This window comes from Schistocerca serialis, chromosome 4 (genome assembly GCF_023864345.2).
Source record: "Schistocerca serialis cubense isolate TAMUIC-IGC-003099 chromosome 4, iqSchSeri2.2, whole genome shotgun sequence".
Taxonomy (NCBI): Eukaryota; Metazoa; Arthropoda; class Insecta; order Orthoptera; family Acrididae; genus Schistocerca; species Schistocerca serialis.
This window is the reverse complement of record NC_064641.1, coordinates 901,761,746-901,789,238: the sequence shown is the minus strand read 5'-3', so window position 1 is coordinate 901,789,238 and position 27,493 is coordinate 901,761,746. Positions and strand designations below refer to the sequence as shown.

Sequence of the window (27,493 nt, the reverse complement as noted above, 5' to 3'; positions counted from 1 at the left end):
GACGATCTAACGTGCCGGTTGGAGAGAGTTTGTCACATCCCTAGGTGGGACATGAAACAACTCTATCAATCAATGTCAAGCGTAATAAGGACCAGAGACGAACCAACGCGTTACTGGCTTGTTCAGTTTATGAATATCTTTCTGTTGAATATTTTATTAAAAATATTCTAGTATTACATGTACATCACATCTAACGATTTTCGTCCAGTTCGGATAATCCCTTCTTGGCACGTCTCTGTGTAACATGTAATCTACTGCGCATGAATGGCTGAAGAGGTCCACTACTGTCAGAATACATTATTGGCAACAAATCGCTGGAAACAGTAACTACCATAAAATACCTAGGAGTGATGATAAAAAGAAACCTATAGTGGAATGAACACATAAAACAAATAGTAGGAAAAGTAGGTGCAAGTCTGACAGTTACTGGAAAATCTTAAGGAAATTAAATTAATCCCCCAAAGAAGTGACTTACAGAACACTTATTCAATCGATTCCTGAGTATCTGACATCAGCCTTGAAACATCGCCCTGAAAGATTAATGAAAGAGGTAAAGAAGGCCATAGAAGAGCGACGCCTTTCGTCACGGGCCCGTTTACTCGACTCGGCGGGAGAGAGTTACAGAGATGCGCGATAAAGTCCAGTTGGAGACACGGCAAGAGAAGCGTTGTGCTTCATGGAGAGGTTTATTTTTGTACTTTTGAGAGCGTACATTCCAACAACTACTTCTTAATAGATATGTTCATCGATGTCCTCTGTAATAGTCAACATATTTTTCTCGAAAAATAGAGAAAAGAGCATTACAGTAACATTGTGACATAAATCAGCCTCTACACGAACGCTAAGACGTCAATATTGGTACACAAATGAGTCAGATACATGGATATACACTGGGATGTAGCTGGCCTTAAAGAGTTATTTAACTACCAGGGTTAAAGCTGAGAGTTACACATTTACGCGGACGTACTGAAAAGTAATGTCTCCGAATTTTATATTATTCTGTCAATATCGGTTGAGGTATTGCGAATACATAGAAAGAAGGATCCTTTATTGTATGATTATATGATAGCGGAACAAACACTGGTAGCAGTTACTTCTGTAAAATATCTGGGAGTATGCGTACGGAACGATTTGAAGTGGAATGATCATATAAAATTAATTGTTGGTCAGGCGGGTACCAGGTTGAGATTCATTGGGAGAGTGCTTAGAAAATGTAGTCCATCAACAAAGGAGGTGGCTTACAAAACACTCGTTCGACCTATACTTGAGTATTGCTCATCAGTGTGGGATCCGTACCAGATCGGTCTGACGGAGGAGATAGAGAAGATCCAAAGAAGAGCGGCGCGTTTCGTCACAGGGTTATTTGGTAACCGTGATAGCGTTACGGAGATGTTTAATAAACTCAAGTGGCAGACTCTGCAAGAGAGGCGCTCTGCATCGCGGTGTTGCTTGCTCGCCAGGTTTCGAGAGGGTGCGTTTCTGGATGAGGTATCGAATATATTGCTTCCCCCTACTTATACCTCCCGAGGAGATCACGAATGTAAAATTAGAGAGATTAGAGCGCGCACGGAGGCTTTCAGACAGTCGTTCTTCCCGCGAACCATACGCGACTGGAACAGGAAAGGGAGGTAATGACAGTGGCACGTAAAGTGCCCTCCGCCACACACCGTTGGGTGGCTTGCGGAGTATCAATGTAGGTGTAGATGTATTCCGTGTGATGAATATTACTTGATCGAATTTCCGGCTTCGCTGACCCAAATTGCAACCCTCTCCCGCTAGTTGGCTCCAAATCGTAGCGGGTGGAATGGCAATGTGTAAACTAAGTACGCCGGTGCATGAGAAGCAGCATGTTTTGATCGAGTTTCAAATACGAAGACTTCATCCACACACGGAGCACCCTATCATTGAGCATGCCAATGCCAGACCACACACTAGCTTCGCCACATCTGCAACAATCCGGCGTCTTGTGTTTACTGTAGCCGATCATCCACGATACAGTCCCGAAGTGGCCCCATCCTATTATTACCTGTTCCCAGTACTTAAGAACACCTCCAAGGACTCTACTTTGATGATTATGATGCGCAACAAAAACAAGTGATGTTGCGACTCCGTGAGCAACGTCACACATTTTACAGTGACGATATCAACCAACTGGTATCTTGTCTGGAGAAATGTCTTCATTGCCTGGGTGAATTTGTCGAGAAATAAATGTGTTGAATATTAATAAATTTTAGTTTAATTTAAAACGCTTTCGGAGTTTTTACATACAAAATTCGAAGGCATTACTTTCCAGCACGCCCGCATACCTTTGCTCCGTGTCAGCGTTTAGCAACTCGAACGCTGAGGTACCTTGCTGCTTTCTTCTGACAGCGACGGAAGCGAGCCAACAGAACTACCATGCTGATGGGTTTGTAGAATTGCCGTATCACCTACATTGTGGAACATACCGTGACTATGGCATCCAAACGTAGTCCCACTGCTCTGCTGCCTTGATATATGTTATAATTTGTGCTGTACGATCGTAATTATTCGATCCGGTCCAAATTTTTAATTTGTTTTACGAACTGTACTCTGTACACTGCAATTAGTGATCTGCGGTCGTAATTATTCCGGTCGTTCAATTTTTTAATATGTTTTACGAACTGGCGCCACATTGTTCTCTACCTTGCTCGCCTGTACCCTCGCTCCCATGATGAAAAAGTCATTACAGAATCGTTTTTCTCCCATGTATCCCCATTCAAATGCAGATTTCAGTTAAAATATCATGACTAAATTTTGAAGATCATAGAAGTTTCTACAGACTCTCTTCCATCTCTTATAGTTTCCGAAAAGTAAAGCCTTAAAAATTCGTGTAACTCATCAAAAACAAATAAAATCTACGACTAGATTTAATTTTGTGATAGTACGTCATTTGTGACACAGTTCTGAGGAATATTAACTGTCAATAAGGTTGTAGATCGAAAAATTTGGCTATAAGACTTGTATCTTCTATATTTCATTGTCTCTTTGGATGTCGAGGTTCTAACTCAGCGAAATCAGGTCGAAAATTCAATGTCAGCCATGCAGTGATACGAAGCAATCATTCCTTGATTCTTCCTTTTTTTTACGTATTTCATTTTCAATTGTTTGTACCACCAAAACAAATACGTGACCGACATACATCTTCAACGTAATCGCAAAGTGACATTAATAAACGAAAAATCACATACGACTTCTAAAAATTGTAAACAGATTTAGTGTCCTTAAATTATCATTAACTAATATACTTAAGTCATGAATAGAACTACAAAAATTAGTTTAAATAACTTATAATGTTATTAAAGTTTATAATAAACTCCCTGACGCTTCTAAAACCGCAAAAAAACCAACTTAGTGTGATTCATAATAATCTTAATTACAATATCTGCCTTTTACTCGGTCCCGGATCAATTTCAGTGTAGTTTTTCAGTGTGTCATAAGCCGAATCAGTGGCAACCGGTCACCCAAATTCCTTGTCATTACCAACGAAGGCTTCTATAGCATTCTCCCATTAGCTGCCGTTGCTGTGTATGTGTAATAGTGAGGCTTCCGAGGAAGATTGGGTTTATCGTCCCGTCGACATCGAGGTCGTTGCAGACTGAGTACTAGTTCAGATTATGTCAAGAATGGGAAGGAAATCGGCCGTTCCCTTTCAAAGGAATCATCTCCGCATTTGCCTGGAGCGATTTACAGAAATCACGGAAAACATAAATCTGGATGTCTGGATGGACGTTTGAACCGCCGTCCTCCCGAATTCGAGTTCAGTGTGCTAACCACTGCGCCACCTCTCTCGTTGAGCATTCCAAACATTGAGTTTCTGTAGGAGTACCTTTTCTGCTTTGGTGGGATACTAAGTTTCGCAAAATCTTGGAACTGGTACTGGAGTTGATAAACAGCGTCCTACTTCCAAGAGTTGGATACTTATCGTGTCCAAGTTAAGTCAGCAGTTGCAACTATGGCTTTTAAGAGTGATGCTGGACTGTGGTGGGTGGTGGCTTGATGGATTAAATTAATAAATTTTCATTCCATTGACAAAAATATATTATTTCAACTTTAAAATTAGTTTCTCGCCTCAGATATTACATCGAAATAATTGAACATATGATTAAATCTATTATATATATTCTTTACAAGGTTTTCTTACAATTGTTATATTATATTATATTATAAGTTTTGCATCATCCCGGTTCCGAGAGTTACGGAACCTGTATAGGAAATTGGAATAGAGATCACCACAAACATTAGTTCCGTCCTTTTTATTGCTCATGAAAACCCCACATTGAAAGTTGTACCACCATACAGCGAGAAGTTCAGGGATGGTGGTCTACACCGCTGTACACACCAGTACCTCTAATACCCAGTAGCACGTCCTCTCGCATTGATGCATGTCTATATTCGTCGTGGTATACTATCCACACGTTCATAAAAGCACTGTGGGTCCAGATTGTCCCCCTCCTCAACGGCGATTCGGCGTAGATCCCTCAGAGTGTTTGGTGGGTCACGTCGATCCTAGGCATATTCGATAGGGCTCATGTCTGGAGCACATGCCGGCCACTCTAATCGAGCGATGTCATTATCCTGAAGGAAGTCACTCACAAGACGTGCACGATGGGAGCGCGAGTTGTTGTGCATGAAGACGAGTGCTTCGCCAATATGCTGCCGATATGGCATTCACGTATCGTACAGCCGTCACGGCGCCTTTCATGACCACCAGCGGCGTACGTCGGCCCAACAAAATGCGACCCCAAAACAGCAGGGAACCTCCATCTTGCTGCACTCTCTGGACAGTGTGCCTAAGGCGTTCAGCCTGACCGGGTTGCCTCCTAACCCGTTTCCGACGATTGTCTGGTTGAAGACATATGCGACACTCATCGGTGAAGAGAACCTAATGCCAATCCTGAGTGGTCTATCCGGCATGTTGTTGTGCCCATCCGTACCGTGCTGCATGGTGTTGTGGTTTGCAAAGATCGACGTCGAGAGTCAAATTGCGCATCATGAAGTCTATTTCGAGCAGTTTGAGTCGTAATACGATGTCCTGTGGCTGCACAACTAGCATTATTCAATATGTTGGCGTCGCTGTTAGGGTTCCTCCAAGGTAGCGGTCGTCCACTGCAGTAGTAGACCTGGGGCGGCATGGGCGAGGCATCGACAGTTCTTGCCTCTCTGTATCTCCTCCATGTCCGAACACATCCCTTTGGTTCACTCCGAGACGCCTGGACATTTCACTTGTTGAGAGCCCTTCCTGCCACAAAGTAACAATGCGGACGCGATCGAGCCGGTGTATTGACCGTCTAGGCACGGTTGAACTACAGACAACACGACCCACGTCACTGTAGTCGAGAACTGGTAAATGTGATGAACTGTAATGATTCCACCACCGTGCGATATTAGCATGCAGTGGGGAAGGTTTAAAAATCGGGTTTATGGCTACCGCATTCTCTAAGCCAAAATCACAAAAATCAGCAGGTGCTCCTTTGCTTGCTCGTCGTCAATTTTCTCGTGGACAACACCAACCATTCCTATCCTGCATCGTTACTGGTGACGATAAATGGTGTCTTTACGCAAACATAAAGAACAGAAAGGAATGGTTTAGTAACTCCTAGTACAAAGAGCTGCACTCATCCACAAATCGTAATGTGAAGCACCTGGTGGAAGAGCGACAGAGTGGTGAACTACGAATTGCTTCCTCGAGGTTTAATCGTTGGTGCTGACGTTTATTGTCAACAACTTAGACATCGGGCAGACGCAGTCCAAGAACAACGACCAGAAATATTGCGTGGAGTGACGCTACTCCACGATAACGCTAGCCCGCATTCTGCTACACTGACAGAAATCACTATACAAGAGTTTGGTTAGGGATTTCATTCCGCACCCGCCGTATTCACCTGATCTTGCGCCCTCAGATCTTCTCCTTTTCCGTTCTCTATGGGACACCTTCAAGGAACTTCCTTTCCGGATGTAAATACACTCCAAACATGGCTCGAATTGTTCTTCGCCCCAAAACTACTTTATTTCTATAGTCGCGAAATCGATAAGTTACTCCAGCGTTGGCAGGCTGTCTTAAATGGTGAAGGAGATGACTAAAATCTCTGTTATGTGTACCTGTTGTGTTAATTAACTTATGAGGAAACGCTACGAACTCACGCACCAACGCAATATGTAATATGTCGGTCTCCGACACAATATGAGTTGCGGGCCCACCAGAAAGGAATCTTTTGGAAACATGATATGTTAACGCAATGGAATGGATCAATTTCAACACTTTTTAATGTCACCATGTTGGCATACGAATCACATTCGATCTCTCCGGATTGCATTAGTTTCATAACTAAAGTGAGAGTCAACACATTATGTAAGTCTTTGCCATGGTTAGTACACTTCATTCGATTCGCTAACTTATTAACATCGGCTATGCACAATGATTGGTTTTTTCTCCTTTTTGTACTGTATAAGATACACGACATACATACCACTCTGGTTTTGGAGTTTTATAGCTAATTACAGACTTAGTATTGAAACTGATCTATTATTTTGATTAAAGAGTACTGTTGTATGGATCGGTTTTGGTTTTCGCGCAGTTTACATTCGAAGGAAGTGTGATTGATGTCTGCTATAGTTACTCTATCACACTCGCAGTAATATTTGTGTTGGACATGTATTCGATGAAGAATGCTGTGGAATGACGCATGAGTAAATACCATGCCAACTGTAGACCTAACAAACTTTTTATTTGTTTGGATGTGTGGAACGAGAGCTTCGATGTAATGTTTCGCAATACATATCCTTTACTGCATATCGCTGACTGATATACGTCTTCTCACTGGCGTCTTGCTTGTCTGTATAACGATGTCTACAGGTATTATAGCGCTACTAAGATGTTTTGAAATACGCCATATTGAGGAGGGATCTTCGCTACGTCAACGACGGTATCACAATAGTTACTCTTAGCTTGTTACGTGATACACGTGAAGTTTTACTTTCTTTCCGACATTTTTTGTTTCGTTCGTGGCTTTCAAAATGTTCTTGAGAAGAGCTGGTATAAACTCACGATTCTTAAGGTAAATGGTTTTTATATTTGCTAGCTAACGTTCCAAGTGTCATTTTATCACTAAACGCAGTTTCAGTGCTCTTGTGTTCCAGATATGCTACTGCATATCTATAGATTTATTCCAAGTGTCAGATCCTGAAGAATAAGTTTCAAACGTTACAATTAAATGGCGGATGGTAGAATTAAGGTAAGCGTGCCACTGTTCCGCAAGGTTTACACCAGAGTGTTGAATCAGAAAAAGATATGAACCCATTCCATGTCATTCTAACGTATAAACTAGACTTCTTTGATTTTAAAAATGTTGCTGTAACATTATTACCAATGCAAATTTATAATGTCGCCAAATGTAGTCTGCTTATCCATCCGAAATAGCTGTTAAAAATTCTTATTCTGAAACAGAAGAATGGGAGAAAAAAAAGTCGACATCTTCAAAAAAGGGAAGACTATGGGCGATATATGCCACAACATACTAAATCTGAAACGCCAGCCAAATTCATCCGTTGAGGGAAAAAAAGAAAAAGAAACTAATTGACTGCAGTTGTACTAACTATAACATTACTTCTATATGTCTGTACCTGTGTTGTCACAAATAAAAGGTAGTGCTTCAGTGTCAACTTCAAACAGAAACCTTCTTATTGGAATTTTCAGTTCCCTGGTATGCCACTTAGAATGTTTCTAATAAAGTATTTATGTTGTAGCTGGTACCCTTTAGTTAGAGGCGAGTAGGACAATTCTCTGGTATCAGAAAACCTTCCCCATTTTTGGATACAAATAAGTCATATACAGATACACGCATATTTATCTTTAATCTTTGTAACAAATTTCAGATTTGACAAAAATATGAGAATTGTGAGTCCACCTTGATGAAAACAGTTTTTGCTGTTTATTTATTGATTTATTCCCCAGACTAATTCCAGCGACAAATGTCCCCATCATCAGTGGTTTCGTGATCTACATATCCTGAAACACAGCAACAGTTTACACAGACAACTAACAACAGAAGTAAACTACTACAAACAAAAGGCTTTAGTGGGAGGAAAAACGTAAGAAACGAAAACACGACACTTTGCAGCAACACACACTTTACCGCGCTGAGAGAACTGACCCAGGACACAGAACAGAAACCACACTCACGCACAAGAACCACTCCTCGATCATGCACGCAGACATAAATAAGAGAAAGAAGTTGTCAAAACTCCCGCACAGAAACATAAATAGGAAACAGAAGTTGTCAGAAGTCCCGCTACAATTTTCATAGCATCCTCGCAATATGCGATACATTTCTCGCGACACGCACGAATTGCAAGATGGTGCAATGTTCTGGCTTATGAACGTAGTGGGGAGGTTTAGTTTTTATGTGTCTAAAATTATCTGCAAGCCATCCAACGAACGTGACTGTGCGACAAACTAAGTAAGAGCCAAGTACATACAAATACAGTATCCAGAACACTACCACAATGCTAACTGTATAACAATGACATACGTAAGTTCATGAATGAGACTTTCACCCTTCAGCGGAGTGTGCGCTGATATGAAACTTCCTCGCAGATTAAAACTTTGTGCCATACCGAGACTCGAACAGGGGACCTTTGCTTTTCGCGGGCAAGTGCTCTACCTGAGCTACCCAAGCACGACTCACGCGCCGTCCTCACAACTTTACTTCTAGCAGTACCTCGTCTCCTACCTTCCAAACTTTACAGAAGCTCTCCTGCGAACCTTGCAGAACTAACATTCCTGAAAGAAAGGATATTGCGGAGACATGGCTTAGCCACAGCCTGGGGGATGTTCCAGAACGAGATTTTCACCCTGCAGCGGAGTGTGCGCTGAAATGAAACTTACTGGCAGATTAAAACTGTGTGCCAGACCGAGACGTAAGTTCATGTTTTTGTTTACGTTTACTAACAGCCGCCCACAGAGTTGCAGATGACACGATGTATGGAGAGAAAAACGGCAACAGAAAAACACAGAAAATATTCCGCAAACAGTGACACCTTAAAACCATGTCCGCCACCGTAGGTGACGACATCGCTCCGGCTTGTCATGGCAGGGGGCCCGGGTTAGATTCTCTGCTGGATTGCAGATTTTCTCCGCTCAGGGACTGGGAGTTTTTGTCGTCTTTATCATCATCATCATCTCATCTTCATCGACGTACAAGTCGCCGAAGTGGCGTCACCTCGAAAGACTTGCTCCACGCGATCAGTTCTACCCGTCCGTAGGCACTCTCCTCAAATTTCATTTAATTTTAAAACAATGCTGTACACATTATAAATAAGGTAGTTTGAAAGTATACACAGAAAACAATATCTAAAAAAGCAAACAGTACAAATGTATAAAGTTCTAAAGTGTTTTGTAACTATGCTATTTTCTGCAGATTTAGAGAAACCACTATTCAAATGGCTCTGAGCACTATGGGACTTAACTGCTGTAGTCATCAGTCCCCTAGAACTTAGAACTAGCTATACCTAACTAACCTGAGGACATCACACACATCCATGCCCAAGGCAGGATTCGAACCTGCGACCGTAGCGGTCGCGCGGTTCCAGACTGTAGCGCCTAGAACCGCTCGGCCACTCTGGCCGGCTAAACCACTATTGATGGCGATATATGCCACTGAAACTAACGTGGGGAATAAGTAAACAAATAAATAAGTAACTGAAAGTTTTTTGCATCAAGGCGGACCCACAATTCCCATACTGTTGTTTTGAATGGAAAGACGCACCAAATTCCGAGATAAAATTACTGTTTAGATTTCCACTCTTCATGTACATCTCCATATGTTAAAATTGCTATGTATCCTCTAACAGCTGGGATATCTTAAGGTAATTTGCAACCACCAGAGGTCTAGCAGCCTATATCTGTAGACTATTTAGCCGTAACTTAGTTACGTTGCCCGGGGTACACCACTTGGAGGCTAGTCTACTTTGTATGAGAACCAGAAACAATATATTACACAAACTCTCCGGAACAAGCTGGGGAGCTAAGGCATCAGTACTCAAAACAACTGCCCTCTCACTTGCATACTCTGTTGGGGAATACTGCAGCCCAGTATGGCTCAACAGCGCTCATACAGCCATGGTAGACACGCAGCTGAATGTAGCCATGAGAAGCGTATTCGGGACAATAAAATCCACACCCACAGAATGGCTACCTGTTCTGTCTAATATTGCACCACCGAAGTTACGACGTCAAGCAGCGCTGAAAAGGGAATGGGAGAAATGCTCCAAGAATCCCGAGTTACCGCTACACCAGAACTGTGATGCCACTCAAAGGCAACGTCTTAAGTCCAGGAAACCCTCCTGGAGACTTGGATAAAAGCTTACATCTGAAGGATTCCAACCAGAAACAGCATGGCGGGAAGGAAGCTTCGCAGCCAATCCCGATTCTGTAGGTCTCATTGCTGATCCTACACGAGTTCCTCCTGGATTCCACTTGCCTAGGAGGTCGTGGACCACCCTAAATCGCATACGCACCAAGCACGGAAGTAGCCACGACTTGAAGCATAAGTGGGGAATCGCTGAAAGTGCCAAGTGTGACTGCGGACACCAACAATACACCACATAGTCACAGAGTGTCCCCTACGGAAATATGCTGGAACTCTGACCAGCATACATGAAGTCTCTGAGGAAGCTATCTCCTGGCTGGATACTTTAGATATTAACCTATAGTTTTTATTACAACTTGAAGCTCTGTTTGTCAATATTACTGTTCATAAAAACCACATTTTCTCCCAGTGTTTTTTATCCATATGTATATTATTGATTTATCGATCTAATCTAAGACTTTTATTACCATAAATGAATGTAATCTATTTTCTTTGTAGTATTTGCATATTGTGTTATCAATAACATCATTGCTGTTCAATTCAATTAATGTATCCTTGATGCCAAACGAAGTAATAATAATATGTTAAAATCAATAGCATCCCGTTTAAGCCATTACGGCTGGAGTACTTCAATTTTGAACATTGCTAAAAGTCAGAGAATAGTGACAGTACAAAATGACCATTATACAGCGAAAAGGAACGTGTTTTAGAGGTATTTGTAGCATATTGTACCTGCTAGGAGGCGGCGGTTCGGGTCGGAGATGTAATTGAATCTGTTGACGACCTCCTGGGGAGCGTCCAGCAACTTGGCTTCGTTCCCACAGTGGCAGGCGAGGTGGGCGAAGTAGAGGAAGAGCGGCCTCTGAGTGTCGTGCTCAGCTATCAGCCTCTCCGCCTCCTCCGTGAACACGTCCGTCACGTAGCGGCCGGAGTACTGCCACGCCGTCGTCATGTTGTCGCGCATGTCGTAGCCGCTCATGTCCTGCACGTCCCAATGAACGTGGTAAGTAACACATACCGCTGAAAGCAACGCCAACACATCAAGTAATCCTACACCGCTACACTCAGCAACGACGAGAACACAGTTTCTTTAATAAAAAGGGTATTGCTTTGACGTGGAACTGACTTGCAGTTCTCATATCCTGAATTTAAACAAATGAATGTGACTTGCTAGAGTTTTAACTTACAAGGGGAGGCCACGACGCTGGGATCACGGATTTACTTCAAACTTTCTACCCCTTTGGTAAGTCAATAAAAAAAGAGCTTCCAGCATTGTAGCGCGTCAGCAATCGTAAGTATAGAAATAATTATGAAAAATCAGCCTCGATTGCACAAACTACCTGGTGTTTACCTAGGTTTCAGCGTGGGTAACCACGCCTTATTCAGAACAAATATAAAACATCTTGCCTAAATACGCATAGTCAAAGGCTACAATCATCACCTACAGCGGCAAAATGGAATGATCATATAATGTTGATCGTCGGTAAAGCAGATGCCAGACTGAGATTCATTGGAAGAATCCTAAGGAAATGCAATCCGAAAACAAAGGAAGTAGGTTACAGTACGCTTGTTCGCCCACTGCTTGAATACTGCTCAGCAGTGTGGCATCCGTACCAGATAGGGTTTATAGAAGATATAGAGAAGATCCAACGGAGAGCAGCGCGCTTCGTTACAGGATCATCTAGTAATCGCGAAAGCGTTACGGAGATGATGGATAAACTCCAGTGGAAGACTCTGCAGGAGAGACGCTCAGTAGCTCGGTACGGGCTTTTGTCAAAGTTTCGAGAACATACCTTCACCGAAGAGTCAAGCAGTATATTGCTCCCTCCTACCTATATCTCGCGAAGAGACCATGAGGATAAAATCAGAGAGATTAGAGCCCACACAGAGACATACCGACAATCCTTCTTTCCACGAACAATACGAGACTGGAATAGAAGGGAGAACCGATAGAGGTACTCAAGGTGCCCTCCGCCACACACCGTCGGGTGGCTTGCGGAGTATGGATGTAGATGTAGATGTAGAAGACTCCATAAAATATTTTTACAAATACACGGAACATATGTACCAATTCAGTAATATTGCAGGGTTGAGATAATTAGTATTATTGACTTGGTACATATGTACCGTGTATTTGTAAAAATTTTTGTAGGGTCTTGCCGCTGTAGGTGCTGATTTTAGCCTTTGACTATGCCTATTTAGGCAAGCTGTTTTATATCTGTTCTGAAGCTGCACTACTCTGGCAATTCCGAGAAAATAGCAAGAGAAGTTCTACGCGTCTCTTATGTACCTGATGTATTTGTGCAAAGTTGCCGGCAGTTTCAATGTGATCCTAATGTCGTGGCCTCACCTTCTTCAAATATGAAGAGAATGGCTGAAAGGTGGAAACTAATCCGACTTGAACTTAACATTACCTGGAAGCACTGAGCATATTGCTTTCTGAGAATATTTAACTTTAATATTACTTTTCTGTGACAGAATTATGCCTCGAAAGAGAAAGCGTTTTCCCTAAACCTGTCATTATGCGCAGTGTACTGTTTGTGCTCTGTCTGTCCTACAACTTGTAGACTAGCACAAAGGCGAAATCCGCTGGAACTCTGAAAGAAAATCCATTTATATGTCCGCTCGATGCGCTTGTAGTGCCAGATGTTTCAAAAATGTGTAATTACAAACTTAGGAATCCGATGAAGGAAAAGTGTCGAAAACTATTGGCTTGATTTGGAGAAATCGTTAAACAGTCGGTAAATCGTAATGGAAGCCAAATTAGCAAAGTTAGTGACAATTCGAATTGCAGTATATATACCGATTGTGTAAGAGTATACGCGTAGACATTTTTATACATGTTACCTTCGTATGTTCACACATCAGTGTGTCGGTTGTTATATCTCTGCGACGAATAGTTCTTCTGTTCCGTATGACTACTTGCACACTGAGGTGGCTAGTAATAACACAGCTAATAGAACACTCTGAATAAGCAATAATTTATCAGTTTCAACAAAACGTATCTTTGCTCACCAGGCTCGGCTGTAGCTATGAAACTGCAAACGTCGACTTGCGATTTAGAACACACTAAATCAACCACGATTTCTGAATGGTGAATCGATACAATTTCAGAATGACCGTACTGTCGCTTTACTCCAGCGCTAGAAAACGCAAGTTCGTAGACACTTTGTGACACTGTTCTGACGGGTTGGCGTGTAGGCACAGTTCATAGAAGACGGAAGTCTCTTCACTCCCTGCGGTTGACACGAGCTGTGTTACGGCGAGTAGGCAGCACACAGACGTTACGCTGACAGGAACATCCTACAGGATGTTTCAAAAATGACCGGTATATTTGAAACGGCAATAAAAACTAAACGAGCAGCGATAGAAATACACCGTTTGTTGCATTATGCTTGGGACAACAGTACATTTTCAGGCAGACAAACTTTAGAAATTACAGTAGTTAGAATTTTCAACAACAGATGGCGCTGCAAGTGATGTGAAAGATATAGAAGACAACGCAGTCTGTGGGTGCGCCATTCTGTACGTCGTCTTTCTGCTGTAAGCGTGTGCTATTCACAACGTGCAAGTGTGCTGTAGACAACATGGTTTATTCCTTACAACAGAGGATTTTTCTGGTGTTGGAATTCCACCGCCTAGAACACAGTGTTGTTGCAACAAGACGAAGTTTTCAACGGAGGTTTAATGTAACCAAAGGACCGAAAAGCGATACAATAAAGGATCTGTTTGAAAAATTTCAACGGACTGGGAACGTGACGGATGAACGTGCTGGAAAGGTTGGGCGACCGCATACAGCAACCACAGAGGGCAACGCGCAGCTAGTGCAGCAGGTGATCCAACAGCGGCCTCGGGTTTCCGTTCGCCGTGTTGCAGCTGCGGTCCAAATGACGCCAACGTCCACGTATCGTCTCATGCGCCAGAGTTTACACCTCTACCCATACAAAATTCAAACGCGGCAACCCCTCAGCGCCGCTACCATTGCTGCACGAGAGACATTCGCTAACGATATAGTGCACAGGATTGATGACGGCGATATGCATGTGGGCAGCATTTGGTTTACTGACGAAGCTTATTTTTACCTGGACGGCTTCGTCAATAAACAGAACTGGCGCATATGGGAACCGAAAAGCCCCATGTTACAGTCCGATCGTCCCTGCATCCTCAAAAAGTACTGTTCTGGGCCGCCATTTCTTCCAAAGGAATCATTGGCCCATTTTTCAGATCCGAAACGATTACTGCATCACGCTATCTGGACATTCTTCGTGAATTTGTGGCGCCACAAACTGCCTTAGACGACACTGCGAACACCTCGTGGTTTATGCAAGATGGTGCCCGGCCACATCGCACGGCCGACGTCTTTAATTTCCTGAATGAATATTTCGATGATCGTGTGATTGCTTTGGGCTATCCGAAACATACAGGAGGCGGCGTGGATTAGCCTCCCTATTCGCCAGACATGAACCCCTGTGACTTCTTTCTGTGGGGACACTTGAAAGACCAGGTGTACCGCCAGAATCCAGAAACAATTGAACAGCTGAAGCAGTACATCTCATCTGCATGTGAAGCCATTCCGCCAGACACGTTGTCAAAGGTTTCTGGTAATTTCATTCAGAGACTACGCCATATTATTGCTACGCATGGGGGATATGTGGAAAATATCGTACTATAGAGTTTCCCAGACCGCAGCGCCATCTGTTGTTGAAAATTGTAACTACTGTAATTTCAAAAGTTTGTCTGCCTGAAAATGTACTGTTGTCCCAAGCATATTGCAACAAACGGTGTATTTCTACCGCTGCTCGTTTAGTTTTTATTGCCGTTTCAAATATACCGGTCATTTTTGAAACACCCTGTAGAAGTGAGCAGGATCTGATCTCGAACAGAACTGCCATCCTGGCCTCTGGTGACGCTATTTCAGGGCAGAGGCGTGGCGGTGTCACCTCAAAACTACGGGAGGGACGGCTGCTTCCTGGTACTAATTGGCACCTCGTGATACTGCTTCACTGTACAGTATCTCCAGTGTGGTCGATAATTCTTGCGCAGCTCTCGATACTCAACGACACCGCATTTTCCACAGACACGCCACAAATTTTGCGACTGATTTTTTTTGCACGGTCGTCCTGCATCACCAGCTGGACCACACCTGTCAGTATATGCTAACCATTTGGTGTCCATGCATCCACACCTCAACCCCTAACATGCTTCCCAGATTAAAATATGCATTAATTGCTTATTCTTGCCACGTATACTTGGAGATACTAAAGAAACTAAAAACATACGACTTGTAATGGCTATAACTGTTAGTCTGCTAATGAGGTAAATACTGGTGTAATGTTATTCAGTGCACCGTCCTCAGATACCAACAGAAACAACTGCACTTACACCCGCCACATTCCTTATAGCTACCCTTCTACGAACGGAATACCTAAATGTACATTAATCACTGTTAGAAAATTCCCTGATAATACACACTTAGATATAGTGAATGACGTTATAAATACAGACCTCGACAAGCAATGATTTCCAGGAGGACCTGAAGATGGTTCGAATTATCCACTACTAAACAAGTTGTGATTCAAATACTGGACTCAGGAGCGGCAACTAATTGCAATGACACAACCATAAAATGCCCAAAGTATGACTTCATTTACAATCGCTAGTTAATACAAGGAGTAGGCATGGCTACGAAAAATACAAAACCCACATAAGGTTTACTTCTGCTGCGATAAACGACCAAGTGCTTGTCTTGACGTAGCCGCAATGTGCTTTCGAGGAATAGGTGGTCATGTCGCTAGAATATGTACTATTAACATCCTGTTACACGAGAGGCAGGCTATGTGCTAAATAACTGAGATTGTTGTTACCATTTCCACAGCGTGTAGCACGGCATCGGTCTGTAACAGGTCTTTCCTGTGTCCCGGTTATCAACAAAGTGGCTACCCACGCAGAAACTTCTACTTAGATTTCCGGGAACGGAAGGTGACGTTACATTATGTGAACATACACACCGAATAAATGTAAAGTCTTAAGACATGTTCCCAAAGTCATGAATTACTTACACGTGCATGCCCCGACTATTACTCGCCTTAGTCAGTTTGAATGTGAAAACACTCTGCTTACCCAGTTGTGCCAACCTGTGCATAAGTTACGAAATTAAAAAAACCTTTAACTTTCTTCCAGGAAGTTGCTTTTCACACCGCTAACTGGGATAAAGCTCTGTCTACTAAATAATTTGCCCCTGATTAAGAACTTGTAATACGTCACAAAATAGGTTACTTCCCTGTTGCTGCGTCCGTCTGGGCCGGCTGCTACTGCCTGACTGAGCTCGAATGCAATCTTACGATACTACTTCACACCTCTGCGGAAAGTGGAGACATGAGAAGCCATTTGATATGAAACGTCTGTGAAGGATTTTGCGTGTTTATATTCCAAAATTGGGGATGGATTTCTGGTTCTTCCTTTTCTTGACGTGGTTATTATTAGTTCTGGAACGTCTTTCGTCGTCAGAAACATTCCATTTTCCTATAACTGCATCCATAGCAGTTACCCTTTCTTGACCTCTTCTTCCATTACGGTCCTTGGATTGTACTTTCTCTTATTTCTCAATGTGTCAATCCGGTGGATAGAATGTTCGTTCAACTTAAGGGCTAAGGCGACGCTTGCATAGTAATTGTCGACGTACAGGACACGTCCGGCTTTCAACAATGGACCCATCAACTCACACTCGAGAACATGTCATGAGCTTGTGGGGTAATCTCCTTTCGAGCATTCAATTTAACATTCCAGGTATAACCTCCATGAACACACGTGTGAATGGCTTGGACCATATTTCTGACGTTTTCCCGGTTTACACTGGCGAAATCCCAACCTTCCTCTAAACGGCACCATAGTTACATTAATGCACAATTTCTTACCACGACCACTTCGTGAAATTTATCGTTTAGTATATCAGCTAATTTGTACAGTTTGCCATTTTTGTACCCGATTATGCCCGAAAAATGTAGCATACTCAATAGGGCTTGAAACTTGTTGCGGGGTAAAGCTTTATTCACTTCATTTTTCTATAGCATGTTGTTTGGCCAATACCTCTGCAGTATACGTTTTCGATCCAAACCAGCCCACGGAACGAATCCAAAAACCGCAGGAGTTCTTCGTTACTGGCGTGTATCTATTGCTGTAGTTTACAGAGTTCTGTACATTTTTCGTTGACAAAACTGTCAAGAGTTCGTTGCTCGGCATAACGATTCGTCTCGGTGAGAATCATTCCAAAATCTGGACATCAAAAAACAATCGGTAAATCTCCGTCGCATCTTCCAGTCATTTTCGTCATCACATGATTAGAATTTCTCTCATTACGGGTTGTGGTAAAGTCATTCGTATTTCCAGTTACATCCCGTATAGTAGTTGGGGAGAGAGGCAATGTGCATTGTCCAGGTCTGAAATAATTATGCTAATGCAAGTTTATCCGCACCTTGTCTCCCAAACCATATGTAACAATGCGGGCGTGACTGTGGCGGCTATTCTCTCTTCGTGGGTCCATCGTTTCCGAAAATCTACATTTAAAAATTCAAGTCCTCGTAGCACCAAGAGAAGGAAATTAGCTGGGTACTAGACTGCATCACTGTTGTTTATGTTTAGTGTTGATACTAGGACTCATGGGGTTTCACGGGGCATGAACAGCTTCAGATGTTGAGTAATGACTGAAGCAAGCGGTGATACCACGAATCTGTTCGAGAGAGCGCTGTCGGGGTTTGAAAGGGGCCTCATTGTGGTTCTCCATTTAGCGGCCTGGTCAAATGGTGCTATATTCAAATTTGTAAGGCATTCAGATGTGACAGTCACTCCATTGTGGGCCGCAAGGGAACTTCAAGACAGGTAAACTCGTCATGAAGGTTCCGAACGACCAAGTCTGACCGCCACAGAGGAGGATCGCCGTGTAGTGCTACAATCACATCGTAACCCCTTCACATTTGCGACAGCCATCCGAGAATAAGTAATGGACCCCCAGCAACACTGTGTCTCCTCCATCATTGGTCGGAGACTAGCTGCACAACAGATCGACAGACACCGAGATTGGCTTCCTGGCGAAATCGTCTATTGTGACATCCACACTTAGCTATGAATTTGCCATCATCAACATTGATGAAAAACTTCAACATTTGTATTTAACTCCTCAGAGAAAGTAATACAATTTGGTTTTTGAAAATTAAGTTGTAGCTTCGAAACGCGTTGGATTAAAACAATAAAATAAAATATAAGGTGTAGACAACTGAAAAGGAGACAGACAGAAGAAAGCAAACTGTTTATTATTTCAAAAGTAATCGCCATATCTGTCAATAAATTCATCCATGAGTGATACTGTCAATGTCTTCATGGAAAAAGTTTGTGGTTGTCTATGGAGCCATGATTGTAACCAGACTTTCACTTCTTCATCCGAAGCAAATCTACGGCCACGAATAGCTGTCTTCAGGGCTCCAAAATGTTCTGCAGCGCATTCGGAAAAGAGCCTTTCAACCATATGGGCCCGTCTGGATGCCACCCACGCGGACTGATATTGCGAGCTACCCGCTAGCACCGCCCATCGCAGCAACATTGTTCTGAGCACTTTGGTGCATCGGGCGGTAGCCACATCAGAGTCAGAAAACCTGTCCAAGGACTGAGCCATTTGCGAAAAGGCTCAAAGAAAACGCCTTGAATGAACACAAAATCCTGCCACCCATTTCACCAAACACTTCAAGGAATCTTTTGTGTTTAGGGGTTGTGGCTGAGTAATCGGAAACATTAGCCGACCCCTAAAGGGGCGTAACGTCGATTCTGTCTTCAGGTGTCCTACAAAACTTACGAGGTCTGTGGAAGATCACGTAGGCCTCAGAATGCAGGAATATACAAAATCACGCACGGATGTGGAGACTCTCACACCGGGCAGAATACGCGCACAATTCAACAGTGCCGTATAGGCCACGGCAGATATTACCACCTACGAGTCGCATTGGGGAGGACGACGGTTGAAACAGGCTTCGGACCATCCTGATTTAAGTTTCCAGTGATTTCCCTAAATCTATTCACGCAAATGCCGGAATGGTTCCTTTGCAAGGACACTGCCGACTTCCTACCCGTTCCTTCCCCAATCCGATGGGACCGACGACCTCGCTGTTTGGTCCCAAATCAACAAACCACGGACGGTAACCTAAGAAATCAGCGGCAGCAGAACATGATTTAAAAAACAGGCTGTGAATTACATTCCATGAAACATTACTATTACGTGGGAAAATGGATTAAGGTATAGAGTCGTAAAACAAGCTCAAACCTGAATGAGATTTTCACTCTGCTGCGGAGTGTGCACTGATATGAAACTTCCTGGCAGATTAATACTGTCTGCCGGTCCGTGACTCGAACTCGGGACCTTTGCCTTTCGCGGGCAAGTGCTCTACCATCTGAGCAATCCAAGCACGACCCACGACCCGTCCTTCCTTTCAGGAGTGCTAGTTCTGCAAGGTTCGCAGGAGAGCTTCTGTAATGTTTGGAAGGTAGGAGACGAGATACTGCCAGAAGTAAAGCTGTGAGGATAGGGTATGAGTCGTGCTTCGGTAGCTCAGATGGTAGAGCACTTGCCCACGAAAGGGAAAGGTCCCGAGATCGAGATTCGGTCCTGGCACACAGTTTTAATCTGCCAGGAAGTTTCATATCAGCGCACACTCCGCTGCAGAGTGAGAAAAAATGGTTCAAATGGCTCTGAGCACTATGGGACTCAACTGCTGAGGTCATTAGTCCCCTAGAACTTAGAACTAGTTAAACCTAACTAACCTAAGGACATCACAAACATCCATGCCCGAGGCAGGATTCGAACCTGTGACCGTAGCGTTCTTGCGGTTCCAGACTGCAGCGCCTTTAACCGCACGGCCACTTCGGCCGGCGCAGAGTGAGAATCTCATTCGGGAAACATCCCCCAGGCTGTGGCTAAGCCATGTCTCAACAATATCCTTTTCTTCAGGAGTGCTAGTTCTGCAAGGTTCGAAGGAGAGCTTCTGTAAAGTTTGGATGGTACAAGACGAGATACTGGCCGAAGTAAAGCTGTAGGACGGGGCGTGAGTCGTGCTTGGGTAGCTCAGATGGTAGAGCATTCGCCCGCGAAAGGCAAAGGTGCCCAGTTCGAGACTCTGTCCGGCACACAGTTTTAATGTGCCAGTAAGCTTCAAGCTCAAACCACTTGATGGGACCGGAAACTCGATAGATTTTTATCAGTATATCATAAATATTCGTGGCAGGGTTGTAACAGTAATGGTAATAGTAAAATGGATCTTACGCCAGACTGAACTACGAAGTCGTAGTAGCCGACCATGCCGTTCCAGTAGCCGAAGTGTGTGTCGAACCCTCGGTATGCCGGCGTGTAGTTCTTGGCGTGGTGGCCGAGGTGCCACTTTCCGATCGCCCTGGTTACGTAGCCCAAGTCCTGCAGGTACTGCGGCAGGATCTTGCCCTCTGGCAGGGCGCTCAGGTCGGTGGCTCCTATCACGTGGGCCTGCATACCTGTCGGCAAGTAAATAAGATTAGTCATGCAATGGAACTGCGGTGACACAAAATATAAGCGTGCTGTTTTCTTTTTGTAAGATCATCTTGTATTCTGTCGCATGTGAGCGACAGGCATAAATGAACTATATAAGGAAAGTAGGCACAAGTGGCTGGCGCCGGCCATTTTGCGTTCATCGCGCTGCTGCTAATACGCTGACCACATCAGTATACACTGATAGCCAAAACATTATCACCACTGACCACCGCGACGTTGGATGCCGTCTAGTGGCGTTGAGGGCTTATGACGCGGTAACAAAAGTTAGTAAGCGTAGCAAACACGGACGGGGATCACCCCTGCGCGAAGGGACAATCCAATAAGGTAAGCGATTTTGACAAAGGGCAGATGATTATTATGGAGCCTCTGAACGAGTATCTCGAAAACTACGAAGCTGGTCGAATTTTCACGTGGTACTGTCGTGAGCATCTACGGGAAGACGGAGGAGGACAGTGGAACTACCACTACGCGCTAAATGGTTGGACGTCCAACGACTCTTCACAGAACGTGGGGTCCGGACGCTTGTCTGCTCTGTAAAGATGGATAGATGGTGATCCGCGGCATCTCCACCGAAAGAGCACAATGCTGCTTCACGCACAAGTATTTCCGGAACGCGCCGTTCGTCGCACATTGTTGAACATGAAGCTCCGCGCAGACGACCCCTATGTGTTCACATGTTGGACGAACGAGAGCGTCAGTTACGATTGCAATGAACACGGCACCAACGGGATTCGAACTTCAATGAATGGGAACGTGTTGGCTCTTCAGATGGTCCACATTTTTTTCTACACTAGGTTACTGGTCGTCTCCACAAACGCCGTCATTTGGGTGAACGGCGGCTCAAAACTTGCACCGCGACACGGCCACACGATGGTGGTAGCGGTATTATGCTATGGGAGACATTCTCCTGCGGTCGTGGGACCTGTGGTAGTAATCAAAGATAAGTCTACAGCTACGAACTACCTGCACCCCTTCATGCTTGATGTCTTCCCCGACGGCGATATCATGTTTCATCAGTGTAACTGTCTGTGTCTCGGAGCCAGAACAGTGCCACAGTGGTTTGAGCAGTGTTGTGGTGAAATCACGATGATGTCTCGGAGACTACTTCAGCCTGATGTAAATCCTTTTGAATCCATCAGAGTTGCTATCGGGCGCCATCATCGCGTGGGCAAATCAGCAGCCTGTTATTTACGCGAATTAATTTAATGTGCGTCGACATTTAATGCCACCTATATCCACAAACCTACCAACAAACTAGGGATTCCTGATAAGCAGAATCAATGATGTATTTCGTTCCAAAGATGAACAAACAAGCTACTAAGCAGGTGGTCATAATGTGCTGGCACATCAGTGTATGTTAACCGTTTCTCTTAGTGAATAGAGCTCACTTTGTAGAGTATTAACTTAATACTAGTCTAGAATCCTCAATGGTAACAATGTAAACAAAACGGGTCGAGAAACATACTTTACGACGAAGATAAATCCCAGTTCTCATCCTGCTGTAATTTATTGACAGCGACTGTGATAGATTTGGCTCTAGGTGTTTCTGTATAGAAGTAAAATATCTGGTGCTGCCATGCATCTCCTCAAATTAATCATTCGAGTCTTCAGCAACAGTTAGCAAGTGTTAGGTCGGAAACCATATGTTTTACAATTAAAAATTTACAAGATAGGTATAGGACTCATGCTCTCAGGATACTGTACAAACGTAACCCTAGAACACTAAAGGAACAAAAACCTTAAACTGCAGCTAAACCCTCCTAAATGTTACTACTCAATGTTTTATTAAAAGGAAGTCATGTGTAGGTGATGCATTAGTTAATTACACTTACTAGATCTCCAATCGTATGTTACATACCAAATGAAGTGCAAAATATCCTGTCCTATACCTTACTACAATCGTAAATTTATGACGTTTTAGGAAATCTAGGCCAACGTCCTTGCCGCAGTGGTAACACCGGTTCACGACAGATCACCGAAGTTAAGCACTGTTGGACCTGGCTAGCACTTGGATGGGTGACCATCCGGATCTGTCGAGCGCTATTGACAAGCGGGGTGCACTCAGCCCTTGTGAAGTCAACTGAGGGCTACTTGACTGAGAAGTAGCGGCTCCGGTCACGAAAACTGACAACGACCGGGAGAGCGGAGTGCTAACCACATCCATTACATACCCGCATCCAGTGACGCTTATTGGATGGGGATGACACGGCGGTCGGTCGGCACCGTTATGCTTTGCGAGGCCTGTTCGGATGGAGAGTAGACTAGGGTGAGTTTATCCATCCCGGGAAACGAGAAAGTCGAAGAATTTTGCCTGTGGTCTACATTGATACTGGCAACATATCAGCGCCGAAAATTTCAGGACTTTAAAGAAAGTTTTTGTTGTGGATTGGCAAGACAGCCAATCCACTATGAGGAAGCCGAAAGGCACGCGTTTAAGCTCACGCAGGCTGGCGTGAGGTCTGGAACAGGACAAGGAATTGAAACTAGCAAAAAAGGTACGTAACTTCTGGAATACTTAACTTTAATCCATAATTGGTGAACATCGCTCTTGACGTACGTGTTTTACAGCATCAATTGTTTGTTGTTGTGGTCTTCAGTCCTGAGACTGGTTTGATGCAGCTCTCCATGCTACTCTATCCTGTGCAAGCTTTTTCATCTCCCAGTACCTACTGCAACCTACATCCTTCTGAATCTGCTTAGTGTATTCATCTCTTGGTCTCCCTCTACGATTTTTACCCTCCACGCTGCCCTCCAATACTAAATTGGTGATCCCTTGATGCCTCAGAACATGTCCTACCAACCGATCCCTTCTTCTGGTCAAGTTGTGCCACAAACTTCTCTTCTCCCCAATCCTATTCAATACTTCCTCATTAGTTATGTGATCTACCCATCTAATCTTCAGCATTCTTCTGTAGCACCACATTTCGAAAGCTTCTATTCTCTTCTTGTCCAAACTATTTATCGTCCATGTTTCACTTCCATACATGGCTACACTCCATACGAATACTTTCAGAAATGACTTCCTGACACTTAAATCTATACTGGATGTTAACAAATTTCTCTTCTTCAGAAACGCTTTCCTTGCCATTGCCAGCCTACATTTTATATCCTCTCTACTTCGACCATCATCAGTTATTTTGCTCCCCAAATAGCAAAACTCCTTTACTACTTTAAGTGCCTCATTTCCTAATCTAATTCCCTCAGCATCACCCGACTTAATTAGACTACATTCCATTATCTTTGTTTTGCTTTTGTTGATGTTCATCTTATATCCTCCTTTCAAGACACTGTCCATTCCATTCAACTGCTCTTCCAAGTCCTTTGCTGTCTCTGACAGAATTACAATGTCATCGGCGAACCTCAAAGTTTTTATTTCTTCTCCATGAATTTTAATACCTACTCCGAATTTTTCTTTTGTTTCCTTTACTGCTTGCTCAATATACAGATTGAACAACATCGGGGAGAGGCTACAACCCTGTCTTACTCCCTTCCCAACCACTGCTTCCCTTTCATGTCCCTCGACTCTTATAACTGCCATCTGGTTTCTGTACAAATTGTAAATAGCCTTTCTCTCCCTGTATTTTACCCCTGACACCTTTAGAATTTGAAAGAGAGTATTCCAGTCAACATTGTCAAAAGCTTTCTCTAAGTCTACAAATGCTAGAAACATAGGTTTGCCTTTCCTTAATCTTTCTTCTAAGATAAGTCGTAAGGTCAGTATTGCCTCACGTGTTCCAGTGTTTCTACGGAATCCAAACTGATCTTCCCCGAGGTTGGCTTCTACTAGTTTTTCCATTCGTCTGTAAAGAATTCGTGTTAGTATTTTGCAGCTGTGACTTATTAAGGTGATAGTTCGGTAATTTTCACATCTGTCAGCACCTGCTTTCTTTGGGATTGGAATTATTATATTCTTCTTGAAGTCTGAGGGTATTTCGCCTGTTTCATACATCTTGCTCACCAGATGGTAGAGTTTTGTCAGGACTGGCTCTCCCACGGCCGTCAGTAGTTCCAATGGAATATTGTCTACTCCGGGGGCCTTGTTTCGACTCAGGTCTTTCAGTGCTCTGTCAAACTCTTCACGCAGTATCATATCTCCCATTTCATCTTCATCTACATCCTCTTCCATTTCCATAATATTGTCCTCAAGTACATCGCCCTTGTATAGACCCTCTATATACTCCTTCCACCTTTCTGCTTTCCCTTCTTTGCTTAGAACTGGGTTTCCATCTGAGGTCTTGATATTCATACAAGTCGTTCTCTTATCTCCAAAGGTCTCTTTAATTTTCCTGTAGGCGGTATCTATCTTACCCCTAGTGAGATAGGCCTCTACATCCTTACATTTGTCCTCTAGCCATCCCTGCTTAGCCATTTTGCACTTCCTGTCGATCTCATTTTTGAGACGTTTGTATTCCTTTTTGCCTGTTTCACTTACTGCATTTTTATATTTTCTCCTTTCATCAATTAAATTCAATATTTCTTCTGTTACCCAAGGATTTCTACTAGCTCTCGTCTTTTTACCTACTTGATCCTCTGCTGCCTTCACTACTTCATCCCTCAAAGCTACCCATTCTTCTTCTACTGTATTTATTTCCCCCATTCCTGTCAATTGCTCCCTTATGCTCTCCCTTGATAGATAGATGATCAATAGTAACTGGTAATGGCGCCTTGCTAGGTCGTAGCAAATGACGTAGCTGAAGGCTATGCTAACTATCGTCTCGGAAAATGAGAGCGTAATTTGTCAATGAACTATCGCTAGCAAAGTCGGCTGTACAACTGGGGCGAGTGCAAGGACGTCTCTCTAGACCTGTCGTGTGGCGGCGCTCGGTCTGCAGTCACTGATAGTGGCGACACGCGGGTCCGACGTATACTAACGGACCGCGGCCGATTTAAAGGCTACCACCTAGCAAGTGTGGTGTCTGGCGGTGACACCACTGTTTTAATTTTAAGTTAGGAGGTGAATAACAATGATAAAAGAAACATTTATTGTCTTATATAATTACAAATTAACATGCTTGAAATTCTGACTTTGCGTTGTACTCTGAAACCTTCTTGCAAAATTTCATGATTCCAGGGTAACGGGAAATGCTCTAGGGGGTTTAATGCTGAGTTTCCAAGTATCAAGGTACGTCACGTAAATGACAGTAAATTTTAATGTCACTCACTTGAAAGCTTCAATTCTTCCACCGCCAAGGGACTGTAGATCTTAGTATGTCGCACAGATTTCATCTATCCGTTCCCGACAAAAAAGTTTTTTAACAGTCCGACAGACAGACATACAGGAAAGTGATTTTATAAGGATTCCGCTGTTACCGAATGAGGCAAGGAACCCTCGAAATCACAGCTGTAGGAGAAGCATCAGAATTCTGGAATAACGTACCTACACGAAATTTAAAAGACACTATCTGAAACAATCCATTTAACAGTAGAGAAACCATGCTCCTCCGGCAAAATGATTTAGTTACGAAATCAGATATTTAAAGTTCTGCTGTAAAGTTCCTTAATACACAGCTTTCATAAACCTTCATTTATTACCAAGCCAGAGTACTGTACTAATGAACGATTTAAATAGTCATCCGGTCAATTCCTGATGCAGATTGTCTTTCTAACGACTTCCATGGCAACAAAAATATTATTTTCAGTATTTCATTATTCAGCGAACCTTGAAATTTAAAATGCTACCATAATCTCTTCGTGAAGAGGTATAATCTTACGTTACTGGTTTAACATTATAATCACGTATTAAAGTTAGACAGTGTGTATCTATCTCGAGGCATCATTACCCAAGGCGCGCAGATTACCCAAATTATATACGTTCAGTTTGTTAGATCCAACCAAATTCAGACATTTTCTGAAATTTTTTGGAAGGTTTTCCTCACTGGCACCCCCCATAACATAGTGAAAAGCAAAACCCTTATCGCTGACTACATTTTCACGGACAACTCAGTAAAACTTCAGCATCAGGCAAGATGTTTTAATTTATTATTTCTTTATTCGCTCCACGTTCTTCAGACAGTACCTACATACACTGCTGAAAGTACATGCGAAACATTATCATTGTATGTCACATATATTCAGCAGATATGACGTCATAAACGTCTAGATGCGTAAATAATAGCTTTTCTTCAAAGGGAGCGCAGTTTATAGAGACTATAACCATGAAGATTGACGGTTTATGATGTATTATAAATGAGAGTTCCATTCTTTAAAGAGTTGTTAATAGGGATGGAGAGCGTGGGGTAGTGGGAAAAGGTGGTGGGGGGGGGAGGGTGGGGGGGGACGTACTTACAAATATATTAGCTGTAGAGATCAGCAGTTCTCATTGCCACTGAAACATGAACACTTTGAGATATAAACTGGATGTACTCTTACCTGTGCGAATGGGGTACTTTCCAGTCATGAGGGCTGCTCTCGATGGAGTACACACGGGCTGTACGTAGTGGCTGTTGAGGATCACACCGTGATACGCCATAGCGTCGATGTTTGGCGTCGGGATCTGGTCCGACCCGTGGAAGCTCACGTCGTTCCACCCCTGCAAACAATT

General features: G+C 43.3%; 1 protein-coding gene across 1 annotated transcript in view; it reads right to left on the bottom strand.

The window, feature by feature from the left end:
* LOC126474834 (arylsulfatase B-like) overlaps positions 1-27,493 on the bottom strand; it is a 91,133-nt gene that overhangs the window by 43,067 nt on the left and 20,573 nt on the right. Inside the window, exons 2-4 of the mRNA XM_050102311.1 lie at positions 27,322-27,481; positions 20,692-20,915; positions 11,121-11,370 (exon numbers count right to left, since the gene is read on the bottom strand). Coding sequence (XP_049958268.1) covers positions 11,121-11,370; positions 20,692-20,915; positions 27,322-27,481 — 634 coding nt within the window. The remainder of the gene's footprint in view (positions 1-11,120; positions 11,371-20,691; positions 20,916-27,321; positions 27,482-27,493) is intronic.